This window comes from Balaenoptera acutorostrata, chromosome 4 (assembly GCF_949987535.1).
Source record: "Balaenoptera acutorostrata chromosome 4, mBalAcu1.1, whole genome shotgun sequence".
NCBI classification, from domain to species: domain Eukaryota; kingdom Metazoa; phylum Chordata; class Mammalia; order Artiodactyla; family Balaenopteridae; genus Balaenoptera; species Balaenoptera acutorostrata.
This window is the reverse complement of record NC_080067.1, coordinates 139467423-139489696: the sequence shown is the minus strand read 5'-3', so window position 1 is coordinate 139489696 and position 22274 is coordinate 139467423. Positions and strand designations below refer to the sequence as shown.

Here is a 22274-nt window from a genome sequence, read left to right as displayed (position 1 = left end):
AAAAGCTACAAGCACAGGTTCCTTACACATTGTTTATGATATTTAAAAATCAGAAACAATGAAATAGGGACTTCCCTGGTGGTGCAGTGGTTAAGAATCCGCCTGCCAATGCAGGGGACACGGGTTCGAGCCCTGGTCAGGGAAGATCCCACATGCCACGGAGCAACTAAGCCCGTGCGTTACAACTACTGAGCCTGCGCTCTAGAGCCCATGCTCCGCAACAAGAGAAGCCACCGCAGTGAGAAGCCCTCACACCCCAATGAAGAGTAGCCCCTGTTCGCCGCAACTAGAGAAAGCCCTCACGTGGCAACGAAGACCCAATGCAGCCAGAAAATAAATTAATTAATTTAAAAAAAACAACAATGAAACAGCCACCAGGGAATGGGTAAGTAAAGTATATACTGTATCCCTTTAACAAGAGAGTGATTGACTTTGTCACGATTTTGTTGGTCACGCGGAAAACCACACGTGATATAAAGTTAAATTTCAAAGCAGAATTCAAATGTATCTACTTCAGAATTGCCATTATGTAAAAGTTGTTTTCTGCTCATCATACACCAGGACTTGGAAGAGATCCTGAAAAGAAAAATCTTTTCATTTGATGGGAAAAATCTGTGACTGAATCTTTTTCTTATTTCTGTTCAATACAATGACGGTGCTTGTGCAGAACAACAATCATCACAACAATTATCTTTTAGAAAGAACTGGAAATGCTCTCGCTGGGTATCTGAGTGCTGAAGCCCCACTCTGCTCTGCTTTCTGACCGAGTATGGGGAGCTGCCCTGGGTACCCAGACTCTGAGCTTGTGGGGCTGCACCAGACTTTAGCTTATATGCAAGAGTAAAAGCACACACATCCCGTTTCAGAGGCCCAAGGTGAGACCCGACCACTTGGCCTTTAGGCAACCATCCTCCCAAGCTCATGCCAGGTTCCGGGGTTAAAAATAAACAGCCCTTTCTCCTTCTTCAAAGTGCTGAGGCCCAGCTGCAGTAATAACTTGGAACTGAGAGCAGAAATCACACACCGGCGGCCCATGGACCGGATGTGGCCTGTAGGCATGTTTTGTTTGGCTCGCACAGTGTTTTAAAAGTTGGAAAATTTCACATTAAAAAAAAATTCAGATTCCCAGCATCTCATGAGAGGTCGGAAGCTGTGACAACACCAGGCCCACATTCCAGGCCGGCAACCATCCACCTGCCAGAGGCCAGTGTGGGCGCCTCACTTAGGAAGGGGGGGCTCTGATTCATTCACGGGGCTCGAGATTCACACGGGCACCTGCTCTGTGCCAGGCTCTGCTCTGCTTGCTGGGAATTCCGCAGGAAAAAGAAGACACATCTCCTCTGCAGTGCTGGCTTTCTCCAGGAGAGAGAGACCATATGCACATAAGTGACTATTTCCATGTTATGAAGACAATCAAATGGGGACAGCTCGAGTGGGATGGCAGGGACAAGGTGCCGTGCTGGCAGGCTGCCTCGGAAAACCTCTCTGAAATGACGCCTGAGTTGATTCCCGAATGACGAGATGGAGCTGGCCATGCAAAGATGTGGGGTGAGATTATTCCAGGCCAAAGGAAGAGCTTGTGCAAAGGCCCTGGGGTATGAATGAGTGTGGAGTGCTCCAGAGGTAGTGAAGGAAGGAGAGAGAGAGGCGGACCACAGCTGGGAGACTGGGTTTATTCTACAGTAGACAGAGTGAAGGGCTTTAAGTGGGGTGGGGGGATGTGATCTGATTTGATTTAAATAAAATCCCTCTGACTGCTAAGTGAAGAAGGGGCTAAGGGAGGGTATGGAATCGAGAAGCGAGGCCAGAGACCAGTCAAGAGGCAGCCCAGATGGTCCAGGTGAGAGAAGCCCTGAGTGGGCTGGGAGCAAACAGTCTGGATACTGGGTACGGGGAGAGCCCACAGGACTTGCAGACGCAGTGGATGGGAGACAGGGGGTCAAAAGAGGGTGCTTTTTAAAGTGGGTGATATTAAAGTGTGTTTATACCAGAGGGAAAACGATGATTTTTGTGGGGCGAACACGCCAAATTCAGTTTAAAACCCTTACGTACAGTTTACCTGGGCCTAGGAGTGGAGTATTTCTTAGCATTCAGTTAGATCAAGAAAATTCATCAGCACAGACAGCCAGGGGTTCATATTTCTGCACACATGCACGGTTCTGCCCTTAAGTGCTAACCCGAAAGGTGAAACCAGAGGCCTCCACGTAAGGCTGGGGGACAAGATGAACGGGGACCCGAGGCGGTGAGGTGAAGGGGGACCCAAGACAGTGAGATGAAGGGCACACGAGATGGTGAGATGAAGGGGGACCCTCAAGGACCCCTTCCCTTTCCCTTGGACCCCTTCGCACTGCAGAGCCTAGGGCCAGAGGATCTCTGGCATTTGGGTGGTGGTTCATGATTGCAGTGAAGAGCTTGATCCTCGGCCTCTCGGGTACTCAAGGGGCCATGGGCAGAAGCACGCGGCTGTGAGGGGAGGGAGGGGAGGGGGAGAGGGTGAACAGGCTGTTTTTGCCATGTGACTGGCCAGGGCTCAGGATTTTGAAACTGAACAGCCGAGCAAGGGCCACAGTCTCCCGTTCACAGACCTTTCCTGAGTCAACAAGGCTTATTCACGGCTGACCTGAGGATTCCTTGAACTCTCTATGGAAACCTGTCTTTTAACCACGGGGTCTGCTAACGTTTTCTCTGGCTGATGACTTTTCCCTTTAAACCCAACTCCCATCCAACCTCCCAGGAACCTAAGGCAGTGACGTACGGAACGTCAGTCATTCAGCTTGCACACAGATCTACCTACCTGGCTGACCAAGTTCTGCTCAAAAGAACTCTTAAAATAGATGTTACTTACTGCTGTCTCCCAAAACACACATGGCTAAGCTAGACTCAGTGAGCCCGAGAAATGGGAGGTCCCACACTGATATTAAGAAGTGGAGTCCCTTTCTGTCGAAAGAGGTCGGATCACCAAGGGTGCCTTGTCCAGCTAAGCAAACCAGATAATACAGGGAGCCCCTGCAAGATGTCCAGGAGGGCAGGTATCAGATTTGCCTTTTAGAAGGTACCTCCGGCCACCCAGGGGAGAAAGCCATGCCTAGGGACAGGGGGACCTCCTGCGACGACCAGGCAATGGTCCTTTGACCTAACGCAGCAGCAGGAACAAGGGAGAACGGGGTGGAGACATTGTGAACACGGGCAGATGTTATATGGGAGGGAGAATGGAGTTTCCAAACTCACAAGTCACTTGCTGGAGCACCTGGCACTACGGACAGACAGCAGGAGTCACCCTCACGAGGGTCTCTCTGCCCACGTGGCAGGCAAGCCTGTTAAGACGGGAGCTGATTAAGAGCGGCCGGATGCCCACTTCGGGCCTCGGAGACACATGTGACACGTGTTCCTTGTGAATTGCTGCTTTTCGGTTCTCTCTCCAGCCTTGCCTGAGAGTGTGCCTGTGTAGCTGGGTCACTTTACGTTCTTCTTTTTTTTTTTTTCAGATCCAAGATATTAGTTATGTATAAACTTCTTAAATTAATGTTTAATTTCACATGTGATCCAGGAATCAATTGTAGCAATTTAACACATTAAGGAGCTCATTTCAGGTTTGATGAATAAAGTGCAACTTCTTGGGCCGTTTCACAACCGGTCTGTTCTCTCTGGTAACACGGCGGGTGGAGCTGAGGCCGTTTCACCACCGCAGATTGGGGCGTGTGATGGTTAATTTCATGTGTCATTTTGGCTAGGCTACAGTGCCCCGTGGTTTGGTCAGACACCAGTCTAGATGTCATTCTGAAGGTATTTTTAAGATATGACTAACATTAGACATAGAAAATAAACTTATGGTTACTAAGGGGGAAAGGGGAAGAGGGATAAATTAGGAGCTTGGGATTAACGGATACACACTACTATATACAAAATAGACAAACATCAAGGACCTACTGTATAGCACAGGGAACTATTCAATATCTTGTAATAACCTATAATGGGAAAGAATTTGAAAAAGAATACACACACACACACACACACACACACACATATATACATGTATAACTGAATCACTTTGTTGTACACCTGAAACATTGTAAATCAACTATACTTCAATTTAAAAAAAAAGGTATGACTAACAGTAAATCAGCAGACTTTGAGTGACGCAGATCACCCTCCATAACGTGGGTGGACCTCAGCCAACCCACGGAAGGCCTTAAGAGCAAAGACTTGGGTCATCTGAAAGAGGAGTTTTTCTCCAGGCCGCAACATAGAACTTCTGCCAGGGTTTCCAGCCTGCTGTCCTGCGGAATTCAAACTCAAGACTGAACATCAACTCTTACCTGAGTTTTCAGACTGCCAGCCTGCCCTGCAGGTTTCAAACTTGCCAACCACCACAAATGTGTGAGCCAATTCTTTAAAATCAGTCTATCTTTCTACCATCTATCTATCTATCTATCTATCTATCTATCTATCATCTATCTATATATCAATTATCTATCTATCATCTATCGATCTATATATCAATTCTCTATCATCTATCTATCAATTATCTATCTATCAATCTACCTATCATCTATCTATCTATCTATCTATCTATCCATCTCTCTATCTCCTATTGGTTCCGTTTCTCTGGAGAACCCTAATAATAATACAGGGCGACTTTGAAGGGTGGAGCTCTCAGGTGTGTCAGGCCATCATCTTAGCTCCGAACTGTGGACTTCTAAGAATGACTCGCTGAGCTCTTCTCCACCCTGAACATAGCCTCAGGGCCTTAGCATGGGCTCTTCCCCCCACCTGGAGGCCGCCCCCAGGACCTGCAGGCTCTTCCCCCCCGAGTCTCTGCTCGGCACACCCATCACTCCACAGCGCTGTGCGCCCCCCTGCAGCACCCTCCGCGTGCTCAGCGGCCTTCCCTCCCTCCCTTCCTCGTGTGCTTTTCCCTTTAATGCTTATGTGCACCTGAAGTGCGACACATTAGCTCATTTATTATCTGCTTTCTCATGGCCTCCTCGTCCACTGCTGGAAGGTCAGCTCCAGGTAGACTCTTGTGCTGGTCACTGATGACTCCCCCATGCCTAGAACAGGCCCTGCATACAGCAGGTGCTCAGTAAATACTCGGTGTAGACTAACTGAACAACAGACGGATTCCAGAATGTGGGGCAGAGGGAGACAGGACCCTGGGGGGTGGTTTCCCCCTGCCCTTGACTTTCCCTCTAGTCCGGGTACCAGCCGGCGCGTGGCCTCCTTCCTTAGGGACCGGAGCCCTAATCTCCTCCGACAGCACCCTGAGAACAGCCACATAAGGACACATACCAAACGGGGGGAGCCACGTGGCTTCCGAGGAGCAGACGTCCCTCTCCTGGGTCTTCCTGCCATAGGTCGCGGAGTAGATGTTGAGAAACTTGGATTCGTGGCAGTGCAGCTTCAGCTCGTGATCTTCACACACAGTTTTGTTTTTTAATTCATCTGAAGCAGAAACAAAAATCGGTGGCACCTTCAGCTTCCTCAGAAGGAATCAGCAAGCACTGCCCGCGTCCCGGCCAGGTCCCGTCCCCCGTGGGGCTGCACCCCAGGAAGGGGAGGGTCGGGATGGCCCTGCCTGCCATGGGCTCTCTGACCCTGCAAAATCCTCTGCAGGAAGAGGGTCAACAAGTGCAAAGACCCAGGAATTACACTAAGGACCAAACAGAGGAGGAGAGATGCCAGGGTGAAGACAGCAGTGCTCCCTGTGACAGGCCATAAAGGGAGTTTCTCTCTCTCCCCACTTGAGGTCCCACATTCTTTAACTGAAGGGAGCCTTTTCTCAAATGCCATACTGGGACTCACACAGGTAAAGACCAGGAATTACCTGATGGAAGATTAAGTTCAGGAGAGAGTCCAGTTAAACCTCACCACCCAACTTCATAACGTTCTAGTATTCCGTTTGTGTATTTACAAAGAGAAAGAGAAATGATAGGAAAGTAAATTATTTCCTTGTCTAGGAAAGGAAAAAAAACAAGGCACAGTGTCTGTGAAGGATCGCTCTTTGAAACAACAAGGTCCTACTGTATAGCACAGGGAACTATATTCAATATCATGTAATAAACCATAATGCAAAAGAACATGAAAAAGAATATTAAAAAAAAAAAGGAATCCCTCTTTGAAGAGGTGTGAAGAGTTGGCCCCAAGTCTGGTGATCCAGGAACAACGGGCCCTTGGGCTGGCGTGGGTCCTAGGAGAGGACGATTCCAGCTTATAGTTTGTTCCCAAAGAATTTAAGAAAAGTTTATTTGTTTATTCTGTGTATCACAGTGAAATTTCCCTTTGCAACGTCATACAGAGTTGACATTATAAATGCGCCCTGGAGAAAATATAGTTCATTGGTTTTTTTTAAAAGAGTGTCCCCCAAAACCATTCAATTGATTAAAATGTTTAATAATGATTTGATTTTTTAAAGTAATAATAGTTAACACTGCAGACACAACAGACTAACGTATGATTCTATTTCTGTGAGCTATCCAGAAAAGGCAAACCTCTAGAGACAGAATGAAGATTAGTGGTCTTCTGAGACTGAGAGTTGGGGACATGAAGTGACAATGGCAAATGGACACAAGGAAATATTTTCAGATGGTGGCAATGTTCTATTGCTGGACTCTTGCGGCTGCACAACTCGGTACATTTACTAAAAACCATTGAATGGTACAGTTAAAATGGGTGAATGTTTTGCTATGTAAATGATACCTCAACAAAGATATTTTAAAAATAACAATAGCTGATGTTTACTGAGCACCTTCTCTGAACTTAGGCCTTGTTCTAGGATCTTTAAATGTATCCGTGAATTTACTACTCAAAACAGCCCTTCCGTGAACTACCTCTTCACATCCTTTGCATGTTGTGTTTCAGGTTTTTAGAAATCACTTGTAGGAGTGATTCATAGATTCGGGATGCCAACTTTTGAACTTTTGTCTCTTACACGTTATAAATGTCCTTTCCTAGCCTCCCACTTATTTTACACCTTGCAAGATAAAAGCAAAGCAAAACATAAAGGGGACCATGGTTATTTCTTTGCATGTGTGGTTCTCTCCCTCCCTCACCCAAACGTTTGTATCAGAAAAATCAGGAAAAAATGCTAGCCCCACTCTATCACCCCAGTCCTAGTGTTTTCCACTTTGAGGCACATGTTTCAGCCAGACAAGCATTGGTGTCAACAGCAAACAAGAGCTAAGTTCCAGGAGCTGCTCAGGGTGTCATGGGCTGCCTAGGATGGAGAGAAAGAGGAAGGAAAACTAGCCCACACCCTCCATCACCCTCACAGTCAACCTGTCTTTCACTTCTCTCTCCCATTCATGTTTTTGTTCCACTTTTCTTTCCTGGATTGGAGGTGCAGCCTGATTCCCTGAAACCAAAGTTTTCCAACTGTCATTTGAGGCCCATTAGTAGGGCATGAAATTAATTTGCTGAGTTGTGATCAGAAATTTAAAAAAAAATAAAGAATAGTTCAGAAAACATCAAAGTGCATCACGCAAAGTAAGGATAAACACTAGTTTATAAAAGGTTTTTTCAGTCGACTGTGCGTTATGTAGGGCCAAAATGTAAAATGTTTTTCTCACTCGGGGTTGTGATCAAACCAATCTGAAATTCCCTGAAGAAGAAGAAGGCGTGAGCAGTAAACATCAGGGCAGTGGTGGCCGGTGGGACCTTCACATCCTGGAATTGCTGATGCTTAAGTCCCAAACTTAAAACATGAAAGAAAATAATGTCCTAATAGAAATGCCACCTTTCGGTAACTTGTAAATTCCCATGCCTTTCTCCTGAAAACAGAGAAGTAGCAGTGAGGCCGAACTTTTGAACCGCTTGAAGGAAAAATTTTAGGATCTCAAGATTACCATCAGCTCTGGTGCTGGAAAACTTGGGCAATGGTTCTTTAAAACATGATGATGGGAAGATTCATGAATGAAAGGTGCACCACAGAAGCCAGGTTTCAGATGCTCACAGAATCATCACCCTCTCTAGTATGTGAACATAGTTGAGGACCCATCAGAGGAAGGAAATATCAGGTGATGACTAAGCAAATGTTTAGGAGGCCCTTTACCCACTCTCTGGAATCTTAATATAACAGTTTAAACTTAGAGCCAAGAAAAGTTTTGTTTTCTTTTTCTAAATAAAAAGAACACTGTGTCTGACCTTGACATTGGAGGGTTTGATTTCGGTGAGTCATATCCTCACTGGTATGAGTTTTTCAGTGCTTTTGATGAGTAAACACTAAATCCCACCAACACCCGAAATATTGCCTGACTTCAAAGGTCCAGTGTGAGCAATGGCCTTTGATGCAGAACAGAGGGCCTAGTAGACACACCAAAAGAGCTCAAGTACCCTTCCAACTAGAAGAATACCAAAAATGCTAAGAATTTTTGGTGAACCGCCTTCCATTGGCAGAGCTTGCCAAAAAGGAGAAGGGAGAAAACAGGACGAAAAGCAAGCCTTATCTCTGTAATCCGGAAACTTTTTAACAGGAATGGTTTCTTTCTTTTTTTATCAGAATTTTTAAAAATTAGATGAGCTTTTTTAAGGCATGTCATGAAATGCATTTAGTAGCCCCCATCTCTCTGATTTATTAAGACACGTTCATGAAAGGTTCCAGCCTCGGTACCAGCCAAACTCACCCAGAGTAACATGACACTCCCATGTAAGGCCTCCAGTGATTTCTGTCCCCAGAATATGGGCAAATCATCTCCTGGAATAGAGGGGCCTGGGAGTGTCACATTATGTGCTTGGAGGTTACCGCTGTATGATGTTGAGTCCCTTGGTTCCTTGGGAATGTACTAATTCACTGTCACCTAAGAGTGACATTTCTGGGTTCTAAAAACAATGGGACCATTAACATAATTGCTGCTTTTCTCAGAGAACTAGAATCTGTGTTAGAGCTGGGTTAGAGTGTGGGCAGCCTTCCAGAAATGGGTTGCCAACATCTCTGTGGGTTTGGATGGTTCACCCAGAAGCCTGGGTAGAGGTAGAACCATGACTCTGCTTAAATGACAACAGAAACAAATTCTCTCTCCTAATTAGAGGTCTTTGTGTGCGATGCATTCCTCTTTAACAATGCATATGGACTTGCCAGGTAACGCAGTGGTTAAGAATCCGCCTGCCAATGCAGGGGACACAGGTTCGAGCCCTGATATGGGAAGATCCCACATGCCGCGGTACAATTAAGCCCGTGTGCCACAACTACTGAGCCTGTGCTCTAGAGCCCGTGTTCCGCAACAAGAGAAGCCACCGCAATGACAAGTCCGCGCACCGCAACGAAGAGTAGCCCCCGCTCGCCGCAACTAGAGAAAGCCCGCGTGCACAGCAACGAAGACCCAATGCAGCCAAAAATAAATAAATAAATAAATGTATAAAAACAAACAAAAAACAATGCATAGACACATCTGCATATCAGCAGTGGCCTTTCAAAGATGGGCATGTGGAGTGATCTGCCATGATGCGAACATGTTATTATTGACATTATTTACAAGTGCCAGTGCATGGCAATGTTAACATGCAGACAGATACTTGGTCTCTTTTATTGTGTTTTTAAATTCTCAGCAGACAGTGCACCCTGCTACTGCCTGCACTCAGGGCAGACCGCACCCCGCCTCCTGCACCCCCAGCCATTGGTATATCACTGCCTTTCAGTCATTCACATCTTTAGCAAGAATTACTTTAATCTGCCTCTTGGAATAATAGCTACCAATCGCTGAGCTCAACTCCATGACAGGTGCTGTGCTAAGCATTTTACATACAGCACTGTATTTTTAGCCTTCACAACAGCCCTAGGTAGAGGGTGCTTTATCTTCATTTTATAATTGAGTTAGGGAGCCTCAGAAAGTTTCCCTCCACTGCCCAAGGTCATACAGCAGCTCCACAGCAGACAGGAACATGAACCCTAAACTCAAAGACTCACTGAAACCAAAATTCTCTGAAGGGATGATATTTAGGGAGGAAGTGAAGCATGGCACATGACCGGGGAAAAGAACATTCTAGTGAGGATTGTTGGTAAAATACTCTCCAAAAAACAAACATATAAGCAAGCCCTGATTTGTAGCCTTAGCCAATTTCCCTGGTGTAAGTACTTCCATCAGGGCAGATTTCACCGCACACAGGCACGGCTGGGAAGAGATGGGTATAACTGGCTCTCACGGTAACAGCTGGCTCCATGCGTACCTGGGTGCAGCCGTGGGGCCTTTGCACCGTCAGAGTGTTAGGCGGGGGCTGGAACTGGGGCCGTGGAGAAGAGCCTCAGGAGGTGACAGGGTTGCAGAAAAAGAGGCAGGAGGGTGTGGGGACCTCACTTCCACCCCTACTTCATAGCAGCAACAGGTGCTGCCACCTAAACGGCAGTGCTTCAGGTCACCAATGTCCAGGTCACACGAGGGGCTCTGGCTTCTTTTATTTATTTATTTATTTATTTTTGGCTGCGTTGGGTCTTCGTTGCTGCGCACAGGCTTTCTCTAGTTGCGATGAGCGGGGGCTACTCTTTGTTGCGGTACGTGGGCTTCTCATTGCGGTGGGTTCTAGGTTCACGGGCTCAGTAGTTGTGGCTCGTGGGCTCAGTAGTTGTGACATGTGGGCTCAGTAGTTGTGGCTTGCGGGCTCAGTAGTTGTTGCTCGCGGGCTCTAGAGCGCAGGCTTCAGTAGTTGTGGCTCACGGGCTCTAGAGCGCAGGCTTCAGTAGTTGTGGTGCATGGGCTTAGTTGCTCCCCGGCATGTGGGATCTTCCCGGACCAGGCCTCGAACCCGTGTCCCCTGCATTGGCAGGCAGATTCTTAACCACTGTACCACCAGCGAAGCCCAGGGGCTCTGGTCTGAATGTTTGTGTCCTCGTACAATTCACAGGCTGAAATCCTAATGCCCATGTGATGGTATCAGGAGGTGGGGCTTTTGGGAGGTGATGAGGTCATGAGTGCACAGCCCCCATGAATGGGATCCGTGCTCTGGAACACGAGACCCCAGAGAGATTCCCCTCTGCCATGTGGTTAGAGCAAAAAGGACAGCTGCCTATGAGGAAGCAGGCCCTCAGCAGGTACCAAATCTGCACCTTGATCCTGGCCTTCCCAGCCTCCAGAATTGAGAGAAATGAATTTCTGTTGATTATAAGCCACTTAATTTATGGCATTTTTGTTGTAGCAATTCAAATGGACTAAGATGCAAGGGCTCTGCCCCTCAATCCGTTACACACAGGGAAGCCAGAGGGGCCTCTACCACCCCAGCCGAGGAGCCTCCCTGCTTCAACGCTGCCCTACAGGAAGACTCCACCCCCTTCCTGGCCATCAGGGCCCTGGATCTGCTGCAGCTCTCTGCCTAGGGCTCCTTTTGCTCCTTCCGGCCCCGCACCACCCTGTACCACCCCTGACACAGGCCTCTGCAATGAGTCAGCTTTCTGTGCCCTGACTCCACCCCAGAAGGTCGTCACCATCTGCCGGGAAAGCCTTCCCTGAGTTCCTGCCGAGGTCAATTCCTCCTGTGAGCTTCTTGCACAGTACCAAGGGCGCAGGGGTCTTCTTTAGATATTTTTTTGGACAGAGAAGGTCCTTCTGGAGAAAGGAGATCTTTGGCCTAGAATCTAAAGGATGAGAATCAACTGGCTATGTGAAGATCTCAATAAATGCTCGCTTTATGAAGGGACATTGGAAACCACCCAAGACAGAACCACCATCCAGGAATCCTCTGTGAGATGTGAGTTCTCTTCATAACCAACACGTGGCCCACACCTGTGCAGAGCAGGTGCTTAATAAGTGTTTGAGGAAATGAAATTAGCAAACAGACCTAACTGCCCACTGTAGAAACAAGGCTGTGGCCCAGCACTGGCTTATCCAGGGTCCTGCCAATTTCATAAGGGTCTTTTCACTTCTTCTAAAGGCTGTTCCTGCCCATCTTTTTATTATAAACTATTTCCAACATATAAGAAATGTGAGAGAATATCACAATAAACGGTCAGAAGAGAAAAAGAAGGCAAAGCTAAGGCAGTCAAGGGTGTGGCCAAGGGCATGGCCAGGGCGTGGTCAAGGGTGTGGTCCTTTTTTGAGATTCAGCAGAGGGAGGAAGCCACTAAAAACGTGGGGATCTAGAAGTGATTTTCCTGAGTCTATGGGGTGGGGCAGGAGTTGGTGAGAATTCCTGGGTGGGGAGCAGGGGAGTTTAGGCTGTTCTGCAAACTTTGGGCCTGCTTGTGAGAGCTTGTGATTGTGTGAACTTGTGAGTGAGTGTGTGTATGTGGTATGACTACATGTGTGACAGTGCATATGTGTATAACAGTGTGTATGGGCGTGACAGTGTATACGTGGGAGAGTCCAGGTGTGTGCATTGTGTGTGATAGCGTGTGCATTGTGAGTGTGTGATAGCATGTACATGGGTGCACGTGTGAGTATGAGTGTGTGTTTGGATGCACAGTAGGGGCACTGAGCCATAGGGCCGTTCTAAGGTATCTGGGTCCCAGCAAAGAAAGGATTTGAGACAGAAGCCTGGATATTTGCCAAAGCATCCAGGGCTTTCTCTGAAGATGTGTGCCTGAGACCGTTCCATGCGTATGGCTGATACCTCACCCACCACAGGAACCCAGGCCACCAGTGTCTTGGGAGATGCTGGGCTCCAGAGGCAGAAACCAACACAGAACAAGATGCAAAAAAATGAGAACCGTTGCATTGTTGTGGCAATACAGAATTTTACAAATTATTATCCCTGATGTTTGGCTAAATGTTGTTGCTAGAACACTGCTGTCTTTCAACAAGTTTTCCAGGTATTACCAGGAACCTGTAATTACCTATGGCTTCTCTCAGGCAGACCCTCCGCGCCTGGAGGTGTGACCTCCTCATGGAACAGCAATTATTTTTAGCCTGCAATGGGTTAACCACAAAACTGGCGTGCGTTAGAAATGGCGAGAGTTAGTGGAGAGAAGTGCAAGAATCAGAATAGAAGAGCTTGCTCCCGCCAAGTCCTCTTCCTCTTGCTTTCTGCTTAGGAAACACACTGCTTCAGGAGCCCCCGCTGAAGGTGAAAGTGGGAAGAAGCCAGTCTGTAAAGATCTGGAATCCTGGGCTCAGGTGGCAGCTGTGCCAGCAGCCCCCTCAGAAGAATAAGTCGCCCGGCAGCCGGGGGAGGCGGAGCCTCATAACGAGCCTTTCTCTGAAAAGGGCAGCCAGCTCCTCATGTTGGGGAAAAGCCATCGCAGTCTCTTGTCACCTGGCATCTTTAGCATCAGTACAACCAAGTTTTACATATTAGGAAGGATTTTTTAAAATTCAGGGGTTTGCAAGAACGCACACAGATCGGTGCGCGTGCGCACACAACACGCACACAAATACACACAAACTAAAAAACCAGGCAGGATGGGGCCCCGACATTCCTATGAACAAGAGTTTCAAAGCTGGACGAACGTCAGCTGGCGGAGCATTTTCGTCAGGGAACCCACCCCCTGCACACACTGTGCCCCTCGCAAGTTACTTACTAGGTTGGCATTTAAAGGAGACCAGGAGGTATTTACTGCTTCCTGGACAAAGGTCAGGTCCAAAAACACGGCTATTGACCAGGAGGTGGCAGGTCCGCTGGTTCTGGCATTCGTCCAGCACCTTCTAAAATGAGGGGGTAGAAAAGGGATAGGCTTGAGAACCACACACAGTGCCTGCGAGACTCCACACCTGGGCTGCTCTGGGCTCTCAGGAGGAAGGGCACCTGCCTGCCTGGCCCTGGGGCTCACGTTTTAAAACCTTCTCGCTGGTACCAGCTGTGTCTATGATGGAAGCACCCGCATGCGGCTGATCAGGTCGGCTGCCTGTCTCCCCAGGTCTCCCCCAAGACGAAACCTCCTCCAAGAGCACCAGGCCTCCCTCAGAAAACCAGCCTCCTATTTGGCTCACCTGGCACCATCGCTGACAGTTTTGGCAAGAGTGCCGCATCACGGAGGCTCCCAGGGCCGGGGGCAAGATCAGGGTACCGCAGAGTGTGGACCGGAGGGGACTCGGAGGCCCCCTTCCGGGAAGACTCCCTGGTTTTAAGGCTGACAGAGGGCTCTGGGGAGCGGGAATCGTAACCACAGATCCTCGTCCTTAAAAACACCTGACGCTGGCCACAGGGGAGCTCAGCATTTGGGGGACGCCTCGGAGACCCCAACCCAAAAGCAGGCCAACCAATGAAAATTAAAAAGCTGATTCCCACCCTCGCTAACCTCAAGGACGTGGGACCCACTTTTCCTGGTGGAGCCATTTTCTGGGTGGAATAGGCAGGCTTTCTGTTGAGCATTTGGCTTAAAATTTTTCCTTCATTAAAAAAAAGCTTTCCTTCAAATCTCTCCCGACCTCTTCCAGGCAGATCACACCTTGGAGAGTGAGTCTGCTCTGTGGAAGCTTGGGGAACGCCCAGTACTGGGTCGCAGATGGGCCAGCGTTGCGCTGCTGCCCTTCCAGCTCCCAGACGGATCAGGCCCTGCCGACGACAGACACAGAGGTCCTCCACACCAAGTACAGTAAAAATGTTCCCAAGAATCTACTTATTACTACTGGACTGAATTTAGTGCAGATTCCCGAGCCTGTCTGAGTCGCCATGTTCTCATAGTGGCTCATGGAATATCTCCGCGAAGGACGCTGGCCCTACCAGGTATCCCCCGTCACCTCAGGGGCCCTGCGGATGCGCATAAAATCAGGAAAAATGCCCAGGGAAACCCCAAGGACCCCCCAGATGATGGTGCATATTCCATGGCTGAGGGTATCGTGAAATAACTCAGCCCTCGGATGGCTCTTCGTGTTACAGCCATGGAATGGGACCCAAGGGCAGAGCTCTTTCCAAACTGTATTACAGCTGGAGATTGCAGAGAGGGGACTTCCTATAGCCATTTAGTCCTGGGCTAGATCAGGTGAGGTGCTCCGGTGTGGACATCAACCTGTTCTCTCCTACGTTAAGCAACTGCCCCCTGAGGAAGCACCTTGTCTCAGCTCCCAAACACAGGTTAAAAGACAAAGTACAGGATCTCTTAGTGCGCGGGGATGTTTCTGGCAAACAAACCCTCCGCACAACATCAGAATCGTGTTCACAAATTCTGACTTGTCTGCCTGGTTATGGCAACATCCTCTTCCCTCGGGGATGCCTGGCAGAGGCAGGTACCCGTGTTGGAGGGTGAGGTGGCTGTGTTTTGGAACCGCAGGATGCCAGGAGTTCGTACTTTCACAAAGCAGGCACTGCCGCCCTGGTGGCACTGGCCACGTTCTTTTTATGCCCCTAGGAGGGCAGCGGAAAGCCTGGGTACCAGGGATAGGTGGGCAAGAGTGTTGGGGGGAGGAAAGGGAACATTCTCAAGGTACAGGGAAGGATTGGGGGTAGGGCGGGGCACACAAGGAAAGTAACTGCTTGCCTCCCGAAGACACACGTGGTCTCTCCTCGGCGGTGGGGGGGGTGGAAACCAGGGGATTCATTCAAACACATTCTTTTGGCTCCTCAGTTGGTGTCTTTACCAATCACATGACCACCCAGGTACTACAATGCTTAGCTTGGAAGCAGTAAATAGTAGACAAAATAGAAAAATCCTTACATGATCATTTTATGTTTGCTTCTCCTCTTCCGGTCTTAGGGAGAGCTGCACAGCATTAGAGCTAATTCCATCTCTCCTCAGTCCTCCTAGGAAATTTACCATTACCCACATTTCCCACAACTGACAAAATCAAGCTGACATCTAATTTGCCACCTATCTGCTCTAACCACCGTGACTTCAACGGATTCATAGGGAACTTTGGAGGCATTAAAAAAATCCAAGGCCAAACGACTCCATAATTTTAGCTAACTAGTTATAAATGTTGAGGGGCCTGGGAGAGCAGAATAGAGGTTGTCTGGATAATTGAAAGCCAGAATAGTCTAAAATCATCATTGTTATATTAGTTTTGACCTCCCCGTAGACCACATATTTCCCCAATGCCGACTGAAAAAAGAATGAGTCAGCCACCCCCCACCCCTAATTCCTGGTACTATCAAGGACGAACCAGCAGAAACTGCCCAAAATAGCTCCAAACGAGAATAACATGATTATCTACCACTGGAGAAGCAAACCATAAAAAAAAAAAAAAAAAAAGATAATTAGTGATATTCCCCTTCCTTGAGTGCATTCTCTAAGAATTTGATCATGACTTCTGATGTCTGCCTTGTGGTTTCCACTAAAGAATGCACAGCCTTTCCTCTCTCCCGGGGTTCTGATGGGCAACATAGGCCTGGAGGTTAAAGCCCAACATGATGATACTTTACTTTATTGCAGGGAAGAGTGTGCCTATGAATAAATTCATTCTGCAACTGTATTAAGGGAGCTCTCCAATAAGCAGGAATTCTATTTAGACTCGTTTGGTAAAGAATCCTTCTGAGAAGCAAAGAATAGCTCGCCTGCAAAATTCGTGATTTGTCTACATTGACATTTTCATGGAGCGGGTTTGCTTTGAGTACACTACAGAATCGCAAGTATATATACAGAGAGAGGGACAGAGAGGGAGAGAGTAGAGGAACCCATTTTGTCATCTTAAACCATCTATGAAAGGCAATACCTGCAGGGTGGTGGGCGCCACACAGGTTAAGCCGTCTTCTCTCTGAGAGGCAGGCTGCTGTGCGCTACACGTTTGGTAATCTTGCCCATAAAATGCCGACTGGACACTTATCGTCGAATGCCGAGGGCACTGCAGATCCAAATGGTCCCCATCACAGGCATAGGCGGTGTGGTTTTGCAGGAGTTTGGTTAGGTAACCTGGAAAATATTCAGCCGGGTTACAAGAGGCCCAGGAGCTCGGCACTCCTTCATGGATTTTGGAGCAGGAGGACCTCGGCTCCCCGGAGGGAGGAGCTGGTCAGTGAGGAAGGTGTGGGCGGGGCCTCCTCAGCAGCTCCCTGGACAGGACACCAGACAGGCCCGGAGCTGGGGCGGAGGGAGCGGATGCTCGTTTTTCCGTCTGGGCTGGAAACCTTGGTCTGGAATGGCCCGTTGCAAGCCTCCAAGGGCTCCTTCCCTCCAGGAAGCACTAAAGGACGGGCCAGGAGCCAAGAAGTCCTGAAGCATCTCTATAAAGCAGGAAAAAAATGCAAGTAGGTGTCCCTTGGGCACGTAGATGCCTGTCCTGGGTTCTCTGATCTCCCACTAGCTGGGCCAGGCCTTCCTGGGGCGAGGGGATCCCGTTTTATTTTAGGAAACCACTCCTGGGCCTGCCTCAGTCCTGGAGAAGAAAGCAAGGCAACCTCCCTGCATGGGATAAGGGCCTTCTCTGAAGGGAAGGGAAGGGGAGGATGGTGGGGCTCTGTTATGGGCCGAATAGTGTCCCATCCCCCCAAATTCATGTTCACCCGGAACCTCAGAATGTGACCTTATTTGGGCAGAGGGTCGTTGCAGACGTAATTAGTTAAGATGAGGTCAGACTGGAGTAAGAAAGGCTCTTAATCCTGTATGACCCGTGTCCTGATGAGAAGAGAAGAGACACGGAGGGAGACAGCCATGGAAAGACTAGAGTGATGTTCCTACAAGCCAAGAACACCAAGGACTGTCGGGAGCCATCAGGAGCTGGAAGAGGCAAGGAAAGACTCTTCCTTAGAAACTCCAGAGACAGCACGGCCCTCCGGACACCTTGATCTCAGACTTCTGGCCTCTGGAACTCTGAGAGAATGTATTTCTGTTGTTTTCAGTCACTCAGGTTAGCGGTCATTTGTTACAGCAGCCCCGGCAGACTCATACAGGCTCCCGATCCCTGCGTCTCCAGCTGGCCGGCTGCGCTGAGCAGGGCCTCGGGCTCAGAGGAGCTGAGCGGACCTCCTGACAGGCGCTGGCGGCCTGGACTTTTTCTCAGAAAGGAGGAGGGAAGGTTCATCTGAAACACAGATTCCTTTCCTCCTTCTCACACCTCACGAGGTCAGTCGCAAGGCGGCTGGGAGGGAAGCCAGGGACTTTCTGGTGAGGTGTGTGGGAGACGGTTTGGCAGCCTTCGGCCTCCGAGGGGGAGGAGGGGGAGTGGAGGAGGGCAGCCTTAGAGCTCCCCAGTTCCCACACGGCCAGGCCGTGTTCTAGCTAGTCCTGCTGAGATTTCAAAATCCTCTCCGGGCCGCAATGCTCTGCAAAAGGCACCCAGTCCAGCTCCCTGGGCTTCCCTGACAGTCACAGAGAAGGGACTGAGGTGCTCTGCCGTAGGGTGGGTACACCAGTCAATCCACACCTGCCCACCTGAAGATGGAGACCGGGCGCCCTCGACAGCACACTGCATCCAGACTGTAGGTCTTTCACTGCAACTCCTTTTTTTTCTTCCCGCCCATGACAATCATCATAAGAAAGGCCAAGACATCAGCTACCCTGATTTAACTTTGCTTAGAGAAGCAAAGTCTAGCTTGAGCAGCAGAACTGCCATCAGGCAGCAGGCATGTGAGTCAAGGTCCTGCTTGGTGGAATGCTGTCACTCATAAGGTGAACCCCTCAGGGCACCAAGAGGGGCCAGGAAGAGGCCCCTTGGTGGTCCTAGGGCCCCAGGTCAGTGTCATCCTGTAGGATACACAGGTGAGCCCTGTTTAAGCCATGATTTGATTTGTACAAGATCATTTGTGGGGGTGTGTTATGAGCCACACCAGGGAACTCACAGTGGCCCTTAGGCTGCTCCCAGGCCAGCACCCACCCTGAGGCTTCCCAGACTGGTACCCCCATGCTTTAGCTTTGTCATTAAAACTTTCTTGTCCATCACCCATCATTCATGGAGATGATCAGCTGACTGAAATGTTAAATTAATTCTGGGAGCATGACTTCAGCTTCATGTTTATGGTTTGTTCAAAAGGCCATGTGTTACTCTGGCTAAATGAAGGTGATGATAAGGCCTTGGGGCAGGTGGAGCCTCAAGACGGAAGGGGCCTGGGTCCTGGATTCATGGAGGGAATTGCTGCCTGCTCCACAGATTGTCACATGAGTGAGAAAGAAACTTCTGCTGTGTTCAGGCCATCATCTTTCTTCACCCTATTTGTCATGTACTCTGTACCCAGTAAACAAACTTGATCTCCGTGGGACCATTTACATCAAAACACAACACCATGCAGCACAGTGGTCCGAACCCCCCACCCCCCGCATACCGTATTCATATTCTGAGTGATATTCTGGAGGCAGAAGCTCAATGCACAGAATTGACTAACTCGAGGTCTTTCAGGCCCTTCTGCACTTTGAGGCGGGAGGGGAGCCTCCTTCCCGGTACATCAGTCCTAACACTAATACAAGTTCAAAGAGGATACTTCAGCAGTAAAACTTGCTCTAGACTCGGTCCAATTCCTTCTTCGAAAACCTATGCCTAGGCCCAACAATGGAATATTATTCAGCACTAAATGAAATGAGCCATGAAGCCACAAAAGACACATAGGAAACAAACGCATATGACTAAGTGAAACAAGTCAATTTGAAAAGGCTCCCTACTGCGTGATTCCAACTATACGGCATTCAGCAAAAGGCAAAACTATGGAGACAGTGAAAACATTAGTGGTTGCCAGAGGTCTGGGGGGAGAGAGGGGTGAATAGGTGGAGCACAGGGGAATTTTAGGGCAATGAAACCATTCTGTCTGATACTATACTGGGGGATACATATCACTATATATTTGTCAAAACCCAAAGAATGTATAACATCAAGAGTGAACCCTAGTGTAAACTATGGACTCTGGGTGATAAGCAGGTGTCAAAGTAGGTTCACTGATTGTAACAGATGCACTGCTGGTGTGGGATGCTGATAGTGGGGAAGGCTGTGTGTGCGGCGGGGACAGGGATATACGGGAAATCTCTGAACTTTCTGCTCAATTTTGCTGTGAACCTAAAACTTCTCAGAAAGAAAGTCTATTTAAAAGGGCAAAAATTTAAAAACCACCCATGCCTCCCCAGGATAGCGCGACCTTTGGGAAGAGAGGGGTTAGGTGACAGGGAGGGGACGTGACAGGGAGTGCATGTGAGCTGGCAAAGCTTTGTTTCTTGACCTGAAGGGTGGATACGTGTTTTACTTTGTGAAAGTTCACCCAGCTGCGCACTTAGGATCTGTGTACTTTTTTGTTGGTAGATAAATGTTTGTTTAAAAAACCTTTACCTGCAGTTTTGTGACCAATACTTCACACTAATAAAGAAAGTCTAGATACTGCGGAGCCTGTGGCTGATTTATAGGGCACGGAGAGCCCTGGAACCCCGTCTTCTGCAGCTGACCCCATCCACACTAGATCCTCCTCCATAGTGACAGCAGGAAACCCTCATGAGGACAAGCCATTGGCCCGCCCACCTTATGGCCCCCACAGGTGCCTTCCATGCCCCATTCTGATTGGCCGACTATGTCAGAAGCTGCTAAGAGGTCCAAAGAAGGACAATTAGAACTACCCACTGCTTTCAGCAACATGGAGGGCATCAAGGACCATTTGGAGAGGCATTAGGGATGGTGAGTGGGGAACAGAAGCCTGTTTAGAAAAGGTTGAAAGTGAGTGGAAGTTAAGGAAATCTAAGATGGTTCACCTGGTAGACAGAATAATGGCCCCCCCCCGAATGTCCACAGGGACCAGTCCCCAGAACCTATAAATATGTTGCTTTACATTATAAAAGGGACTTTGCAGTTATAATTAAGTTAAAGATCTTGAGATGGCAAGATGATCCTGGCTGATCTGGGAGGGACCAGTATAATTCCAAGGGTCCTTATACGAGGGAGGCAAGAAGGTCAAAGTCAGAAGAAGGAGGCGTGGCAACAGAACCAGAGGTTGGAATGGGGCAGCCATGAGCCAAAAAATGTAGGCGGTTTCTAGAAACTAGAAAAGACAAGGAAACAGATTGTGCCCTGAAGCCTCCAGAAGGAATGCAGGCCTGCCAACACCTTGATTTTAGACTTCTGACCTCCAGAACTGTAAGAGAATAAGCCTGTGCTGGGTAATCATTTATTAAAGCAGCCATAGGAAACTAAGAGTTTATACAGATGACCTTTACAACAACTTGGTGAAGATAAGGAGAGAAATAGGGCTATAGTCATAAGAACTGATGTCCAGGGAGAGATTTTTAAATAATTATGATTGTTTTAAAGTTGGGATAGGTCTATGCATGTTTGTATGTATGTGTAAAAATATATGTACATATGAGTCTGAGATCATATGTAAATTATACTCCTTACTGTAGATTAAGGTTCAAAAAATTTGAAAGCGGGTGCTAGCAAGAGAGAGCTTGAAATGATGGACTGTGGGCTCCAAGCTAAATACAGGGAAGGAGACGATCATGGGAGAGGCCCAAGGGAACAGAGAGGTCCTGCTGAGATCCAGCAAGGTCAGAGTGGAGGCAAGCACACCAGCAAGCTGGAGAGGGAGGAGCTCGTGCCCAAAATTTGTTTGAACAGATTTCAAGATGGAGCAGTTGCAGGTGATGAAGTGGCCATGGAAGAGTGTGTAAGAGGTCAGTGGAGGAGAAGATTCTTGGAAATGAGGATGCCAGGAGCTGGGAAGATGCCCTCTGGATCAGGCATCTCCCAGGATGAAGGTAGGAACTGGGGTGGAGCAAGAGCCTTCAGCCAAGGTTGACCTTGAACAAAGGGCAGATGACAGATGACCCGCTTCCAGTCCAAAGCCCCTTCCAGCGTGCTACCCGGCTTCCCCAATGAACACGTGTGCTCTTTCCAATGTGTTGTGTAGAGTCAACACGTTACTTAGTGTCTTAGTCCATTCAGGCTGCTCTAACAAAACACCACAGACGGAGTGGCTTATAAACGATGGAAATTCGTTTCTCACAGTTCTGGGGGCTGGAAGTCCAAGATCAAGGCACCAGCATGGTCACGTTCTGGTGAGAGCCATCTTCCTGCTTCATAGCTGGCCTCTTCTCACTGTGTCCTCATATGGTGGAAGGGGCAGGGGAACTCTGTCGGGTCTCTTTTGTAAGAGATTAATGGGATTAGTGAATCCCATTCATGAAGGCTCAACCCTCATGACTTAAGCACCTGCCAAAGGCCCTACCTCTTCCCTTTGGGAGTTAGCATTTCAATACATAAATTTAATTGTACAAATACATTCAGACCACAGCACTTAGCTTCCCCACACCTTGGTTTCTTGGCTGGTTCAAACGGGATCTTTTTTTTAAATCAACATATGGCCAATTTTATTTCATTTATGCCCTCACCAACTTTCAAATGGGATCCTTTTTAAAGATGAAGCTTTTTGTTAACAGTTCTCTCTGGATCAAATGCCCCATTGCGTTGGATCAGTCAAAAATGCTTTATGTGTTAATACTCTCTGCCAGCATTTTCACAGTCTAACTGTATATTTGGGGGCAAATATTTGCTACCCTGAAAGAAGGCAGAAGTACACAC

General features: G+C 48.3%; 1 protein-coding gene across 5 annotated transcripts in view; it reads right to left on the bottom strand.

Moving 5' to 3' along the window:
* The window catches only part of EVA1C (eva-1 homolog C), an 84887-nt gene that overhangs the window by 32382 nt on the left and 30231 nt on the right, over window positions 1–22274 (bottom strand). For 4 of the 5 annotated variants that reach the window (XM_057545532.1, XM_057545533.1, XM_057545534.1 and 1 more), the window contains exons 2-4: window positions 16506–16702; window positions 13439–13562; window positions 5290–5442 (exon numbers count right to left, since the gene is read on the bottom strand). In XM_057545532.1, the coding sequence (XP_057401515.1) occupies window positions 5290–5442; window positions 13439–13562; window positions 16506–16702 (474 nt within the window). The remainder of the gene's footprint in view (window positions 1–5289; window positions 5443–13438; window positions 13563–16505; window positions 16703–22274) is intronic. The other variant, XM_028166958.2, reaches the window with a different exon arrangement.